At 47.2% G+C, this 6,876-nt stretch overlaps 1 protein-coding gene across 1 annotated transcript in view; it reads right to left on the bottom strand.

Moving 5' to 3' along the window:
* Positions 1 to 3,549: 3,549 nt before the first annotated feature.
* DKK3 (dickkopf WNT signaling pathway inhibitor 3) overlaps positions 3,550 to 6,876 on the bottom strand; it is a 400,000-nt gene continuing 396,673 nt past the window's right edge. Inside the window, exon 8 of the mRNA XM_069623641.1 lies at positions 3,550 to 4,372. Within this exon, the coding sequence (XP_069479742.1) occupies positions 4,123 to 4,372 (250 nt within the window). The 3' untranslated portion in view covers positions 3,550 to 4,122. The remainder of the gene's footprint in view (positions 4,373 to 6,876) is intronic.

Here is a 6,876-nt window from a genome sequence, read left to right as displayed (position 1 = left end):
TGTTTGGCCCCAATTATGTCCAGACGTGCCATCACGGCAGCTCCCGTGACGAAAGGTACCCCGGGTGTGATGGGGACCGGGCTGGCAGCTGTGCGCTGCCTGGGGGGAGGGGGGGTGAATGGGGACTTGTTGGCAGCTTGGATGGGGCTGATGTGGTCCGAATGCCTATCATCTGGGGTGCCATATGATGGTCTGTCAACGTCAGGCTCTGGTGTTCGGACACGACGCACATGCACACATGGGGTGTGTGCTACCTGTGTGACTGGCTCTGGGCTCCGCTGAGGTGTGGCCATTCCTTCGGTGTTGCTGAGTCTGGGTGAGTGCAACAGTCCTGGTTGAGGTACAGCTGTAGGTATCTGTCCCTCATCGGGCTCTGACCCACAGGTGACTTCCTCTACATCGAGTGTCTGCATGATGGGTTGGGGTGAGGTAGGTGCTGACCCCCTGCGGCCATGTGGGTGCTGCAGCCATCTGGCTGGGCTGCGGTGTGGTGATGTGGGATGGGTCCGGCGTCGGTTTGCTTCCGGGTGGCCACTTTGCGGGTTGGTGGTGCTGGTCGAGGAGCACTGCCTCGGGCGCTGTGATGTAGTGGCCTCCTCATCGTCATCGTCATCCTGTGGTGATCCCCGTGTGCCTGTAGGGTACATAAGGTGTGGATTGAGTTCAGGGCGGCCTACATAAGTATCATGAATTTCATGCCATCAAGAGGGATTGTAGACAGTGGCAATCATGCATTTCACTTGCATTGTATTCACTCCCCATGTTGTGATTGGTGGAATGTGTTGGTGTGGAGGGACACTGCACAGACATGTTTGTGTGTCATCATCACATGCGTGATGGGGATGCACCATGCACATGGTGCTGGGGGTTTATTCATGCACACTCACACTCCACGTAGCTGTGCCATGGCTTTGGATGTCTGTACCCTGGCCCTTGCATTGATGCAGTGCACGTACAGGGGAGTCTAGGGGTGCTACAGTACAGTGGTACAAGGGGTCAGTTATGGGTGTCTGCTGTGCCTCACACACATTGCATGCACATTCATTCACTCAGGGTCTGCATGTGTGGTCCTTACAGGTTCATGTATTTGGGGGGGGGGGGGCTCACCAGCAGCCTGCTGGATACCGGTGCCAGCCTCCGCTCTGCCGACTCCCTCTATGGTGCCCATGTCAATGAGTGCTGTCATCTTCTCCTCCCAGGGCGTGAACTCGGGTGGTGGTGGCCCTCCTCCAGTGCCCCTCCTTGCACTCCTGTGCTGGGATAGTATGCCACATACTCTGACATGCAAGTCATTGAGGCGCTTGTGACAGTCCTCCCCATCCCGGGGCATGCGCCCCACTGCAGACGCCCTCTGGTTGATTTCCTGCCAGATCTGCGCCCGACGCTGCCCGCTTATCTTGCGCTGCTGTGCACCATGTAGTTCTTCATGGTGGGTCACTGCCTCCTCCACAAGTACAGCCAGCTCCTGGTCACTGAATTTGGGTTTCCTGACCCTGTCTAGGGCTTACTTGCCCATAGTGCGCTTCTGTGACATTTTTCACTCTTCCCAGGGATGGCTTGCAGGGGCTGTGATATTCGACGGATTGTGATTTCCAAAATGGCTGCTGCTTTATTTCCCGTTCCTGCAGTGATGCGTTTCCCGCGTGCTATCAGCACGCGCTATTTGCACAGTGGTGGTGCACGGTGTGCTGGATTTACGGGTTCTTGGCCAATTTCTACGTCGAGCGCTATTTGCGTTAAGGCCATGTCCCTGTGCGTGTGCACGCCTACTAGTGATCTGGCAGCCTTTCCAGTGGGAGCTTGGCGTTAGTGCTAATACCGCTCGATGGAAAATCCACCAGATTACCGCCCAACTCGTGATCAGGCCCAGAGTCTAACAGTCGAAATGACAAGTTAATGGGACATCACATTCCAACTGTACGAAGGATGGGGAGAAGCCCTGTAAAAATAAATTATACCTACTAAGATGAATTGGGCTCATGTGCTAAAAAGGGTGAGTCTTGAGAGGTTTTTTGGAATTTGGGCTAAGCTCAATAGTCCTGCTCATTTGGCAAAGGTTGTCAAAGGTGACTGCCAGAGTTAACAAAGTGGAAGAAAAGGTCCCAACATTGAGGTTGCTGTGAGATGAGAGATGAGGCTAAGCTACAGGAAGTGATGGTTTAGGTGGTGAAAGGCTGGTCCATACGAACCAACCTACAACTGGTGGTATTTCCTGAGGAAAAGTGAGAGACCAAAATGCACAAGTCATCTCTGCCACCTATGTAGCTTTAAGGGTCTCTCATGCTCACCCCTGTGCCTCTGTATTACTCTGTGTCGCTTACCTTTTTTTGTCTTTCTTTATCTCCATGTCACGGCTGGAACGCTGGTCTCTCTTTCTCTCACCCTTTCAACTCTGGTTTCACCTCTTCTTATCCCTCTGAATGTTATCTCTGTCTCTAATCCTAATGCCTCGGCACTCTGCTTCTAACACACGAACATCCGATTGCTGCCTCTGACCTGTGCCTCTGGTTTCCCTCACATTAATCTTCTACATCTAGTCGTTCTGCCTCTTACTCATGTGCTTCTGATCTTTCTGTCTTTCATGGCAGTGCCACTGTATCTCACCAGCGCACCCATACCCACGACCTCCCCTTCCATTGACCTCGCTCACTTATCCCAGTGCTGCTGATCACACTCTTACCCCTGTGCCCCCTCTTAATCATGTTTATTCATTGCTGTAATAGCGACGCTTTAATGTCTTCTTTCAGCCATTAGATTGCAATATGATGAAATGATGGGGTTCTATAACCTCCTATGTAAGGTCTTATGTGTTTATTCGGAAGATGGTGAACTTGAACCTGCAAAAGATGTCGGTGATCGTTGCCCAATTGATTTCTGTGGACTGCACCTGCCTTTTCCTGGCATGGGAAAAGCAGGCACTGTCCTCACTAATACGTCCACTTCTTGGGGATCAGTATACTGATCACTCTGAGCTACCTTTAGGAGACCTGCACAGTGCCAGAACCCCAGGTCACGGTGCCCACACAGGAAATGCTCACCACCCTTACTAGATTGCCATGTTCGCCCCTTTAAAAATGATGGCCTTAATGGAGTACCTGGCAATGCAACTTTTGTATGTAGGTCCTGGGACTGCAAACTCTGGCTCTAGAGATTTTTTGAACTACAACTCCCATCCTACCTATCCAGCAGAATCAATGAGGGGAGTTCAAGGGAAAAGTAGTCCAAAACGTCTGGAGAGATGCAGGGTGCAGGTTATAGAACATACTCTTCAGGATTTATGGAGATAGAGCACAGAGTTAATGGGGAATAATCTTTCTTTCTCATATTAAGCGTAAGGCTTAAACACCTGTTATCATCCTTCCAGCCTACTTTACATCTTGCAGCGTGGAAGCTTTTCATTCCAGAATCCATTTCTTACTTCCTTGTGTTATTACAGAATTCTGTAATGGCAGCCCTGAGTGCATCAGAATCACCAAGACATTACTTGATATCAGAAGTACAATAGAAATACAGCAACTAATTTCCTCTTCCTTCAATGAGACACTACAGTACACCACATATATTTAATGCGTCTAATTAACATTCAGAGAAGAGCATTATACAAATCTTAAGAATCAACATAATAACTGGGTTTATTGCACTTCTATCCAGCAGAGTGAACGTGGCCATGGTCTATACAAAGAAGCAAATGATAAACAATAGCAATCAGTGGTGGACATGTGAAAAGGGTGTGTAGTGGAGGAGGGTAATGTCAATAATTACCCTCCATGACATTTAATTGCAAGGAGACACGTGCATCCATTTTGTCTGTGTGACTCCCATGCACACAACTGTTAGATTTATTTTGTTAAAACAAGGGTGCTACTTTACTTTTGTAACTCAAGTTCAGGCTGGGGAGCTGGGCTGCATGACATTAGTGAACACCGTACATAGATATTAAAAGCTGTGGCATGCTTGTTCTAACACACAGAACTGTGGCCCCAGTGGCATGTAAAACTGATGTCATTGACCTCAAGACCTTTGTTCCTGCTGGTGAACTTAATCCTGGGGAAGAGTTCCTAATTTCCACCACTAGGATAACTGCTCGGTTCATGGTAATGGCATGCTTGCCTATGTACTCTTTTAGATGTCTCCTTCCAGAATAAGGTCTGGCATTTCAGGTTCTAGCACATCAGTTTTATCTGAAATGTCCATTTCCAGGTCTTCTAACTCGTTGTTCATGGCCTCAATAATCTTGCTCTTGTCAAAGTCGTCAATCGCTTCTATGGGTATTGCGCTAAAAAGTGGAAGGTCCTCCATTTCATAGGCTTCTTCGTTGCTTCTAATAACGTCACTCAGGGATGACTGCTGACAAAGTGGAATGAAATCATCGCTGAAAACACAACATCAAATGATTAATAGCAGACACTCATGCATTTAAAATCAGAACTGACATTACATCAGAAAGTATGGCAATGGAATTCTTTCATGTTAACCTGTTGAACTAAGCCTATCCAGAGCACATCTGAAGCTAAATAACAAAGCTTTACAACTGTTATCAAAGATTAAAGGGTGGATCTGGCATGAAAGGCTCAGCAGGTACAATCAAAGGGGCGTCCCAAACAAACAAATGGGAACATAAGGAAAATAAGGAATTCTTACACTCAACAAGAATAATATGCCTCAACCACTTAGTTTAGATTACTCAAGTCCACCGATGGCATGATTCTGCAAACATAAAATCATTCTGTTTGCCAAAGCCCATACTTCCCCTGCCACTTCCAAGTCTCACTAAACTCTCTGGGGGTGCCCATTGTTAGTCCCAAACAGCTGTCATCTTCAGAGGCTCTCCAAGCGCATGCTCACTGACGAATGCACAATAGTATCCCTGCTCAACCTGAGTATCTCTAGGCCCAACAATAGTTCGGGTACAAAACACAGTTCTGTCGCCCTCCCCAACTCCGTCATCGCACACAGAAATCTCTGGGATTTACAAGAATGATATTCGATGCACGCCCCCCCACGCCCATCCCACCTTAGCATCTCTTTATACTCAAGAATGGTTGGATATTCAAAACTGCCTTATCCCAGTCCTTGAGAGCATTTCTGAACTCTGGAATTCCTGCCCTCCTTCAGTCCCTGCTAATACGGAATGTCTATACATCTGTTCAGCATGTCACTTTAAACCAAGGATAAACAGGGGTCCGATTCGGCATGTTTAGGTGATCAACACTCCCAGAATCCTTTTACTCTGGGGGTGTAGAGGAGTAGGAGTAGGCAGAAGAGCTAGAACATATGCCCTCAGATGTCTCACTGTGCTCATGAGGCCTCATAAGGCACTCAACCTGCTGTGTTAATAGAACTAGGTTGTCAGTTCAGTAACGGCTAAGGCCGGCTCGTTCCAGTGCCACACTATATTCAGGGAGTCACAGAGTTGTCAGACATTTTCCATTGGAATCCCAAGAAGAGTAGTGCAGCTTCCAGCTGTGCGTCGCTGATCCAGAGGGAGAGATTTCCAAGGACGCTGGCAGTCCGCTCCGTCTGATGATCGGAAGGTTTGCAGGAGCAGACCTGTGCACAGCAGAGGAAGAAAGCCAGATGGCAGCCGGGAATGCTGGTGCATAGCCACAGTGAAAGCAACATGCCAGAGAAGCCAAACAGAACGCCTGCCTTCCCAGGAAGCCCCCCAACAAGGTAAAGGGTGGCATGAGCGACCCGGAGGGAACACAGGGCAGCTCACCAAGAGCACGCATGCAGTTGTCCCTAAGCCCCTTCGCAATCATAACGCTTGGGTGGCATGACACGGGCAGGAATCCTACAAACCTTCTCCTCCTCATTGCAGTGGAGGAACAAAGCCCGTTGATCTCCAGGGAAGGGTCGAGGACCTCAATCTCCATTAAAAGAACTTGAGAGGGAGAGTCTCTCATGACAGTGGCAGAGAAAAGCCCACTGACAGTCAAAGGAGGGTCGGGGACCCTAAACAAAATATGAGTCATCTTCCTCATGGCAGTTCTTGGCAGGGAAGTGAACCAAGTGGGACAGCTCAAAGAAGAAGAGCAATCAGGGTCTGGGACCCAAAGCAAGAAAGTGGTACGAGTCATCTTTCTCGTGGCAGTACTTGGCAGGGAAGTGAACCAAGGTTTGGGGCAACCATCTGCCGAGACGTAGCTTACATCAGACTCCTTTCCAAACTGATGCAACACTCTGTGTAGCCTGTCTTGTTCATGTGGTGTCTAGGTCTTGGAACACGAATGGTATGTCTATCAGCCTTCCGGTCCTCTCTAATAGGAATGGGTAGGCCTTAGCCATTACTGAACTGACAACCTAGTTCTATTAACACCCATTGTTTCTGAATTGGGGTGTACCATATATGCTTTCACCCCAAGATTCTTAAGGCATTACTTTTTTTTGGCACATTTGACTGTAATATGATCAATGAAAATAACTATTGATTAATTTGATAGTAAATAACGAATATAGAAATATCAATATTCTGTTTTATAACTAATTAATAAATGCATTCAAATTTAAACTATAACTCATGCAAGCATGGCCACTCATATTATTTATAACATAATACCAATGCTGTCATACTAATAGTATATATAGGATCCAATATTGTATATAAATCAATTGATATTTAACGTTGTGATGTCACAGCTGAAAGGTAATAACTGATTACTACACAGTTGTGATGTCATTATCTAAATGACAGGCCATTTGTGATGTCACAACTAGCCTGTGAGAAGAAAAGTATTTCCAGGCTTTTATACAGATATTGCAGGCTTCCATATATTATATGAAATATTAAGTATTTTGAAAGTAAGTGAGTAGCATTTGTAAGGGTGCAGAAGAAGGAAGCTGACACAAAGGTGGCATGTTTGGGACTAAAGACGT

Source organism: Ambystoma mexicanum, chromosome 11 (genome assembly GCF_040938575.1).
Source record: "Ambystoma mexicanum isolate Mex_15411 chromosome 11, UKY_AmexF1_1, whole genome shotgun sequence".
Lineage (NCBI taxonomy): Eukaryota > Metazoa > Chordata > Amphibia > Caudata > Ambystomatidae > Ambystoma > Ambystoma mexicanum.
The sequence above is the reverse complement of the archived record's forward strand: the minus strand, read 5'-3'. Positions and strand labels throughout refer to the sequence as shown.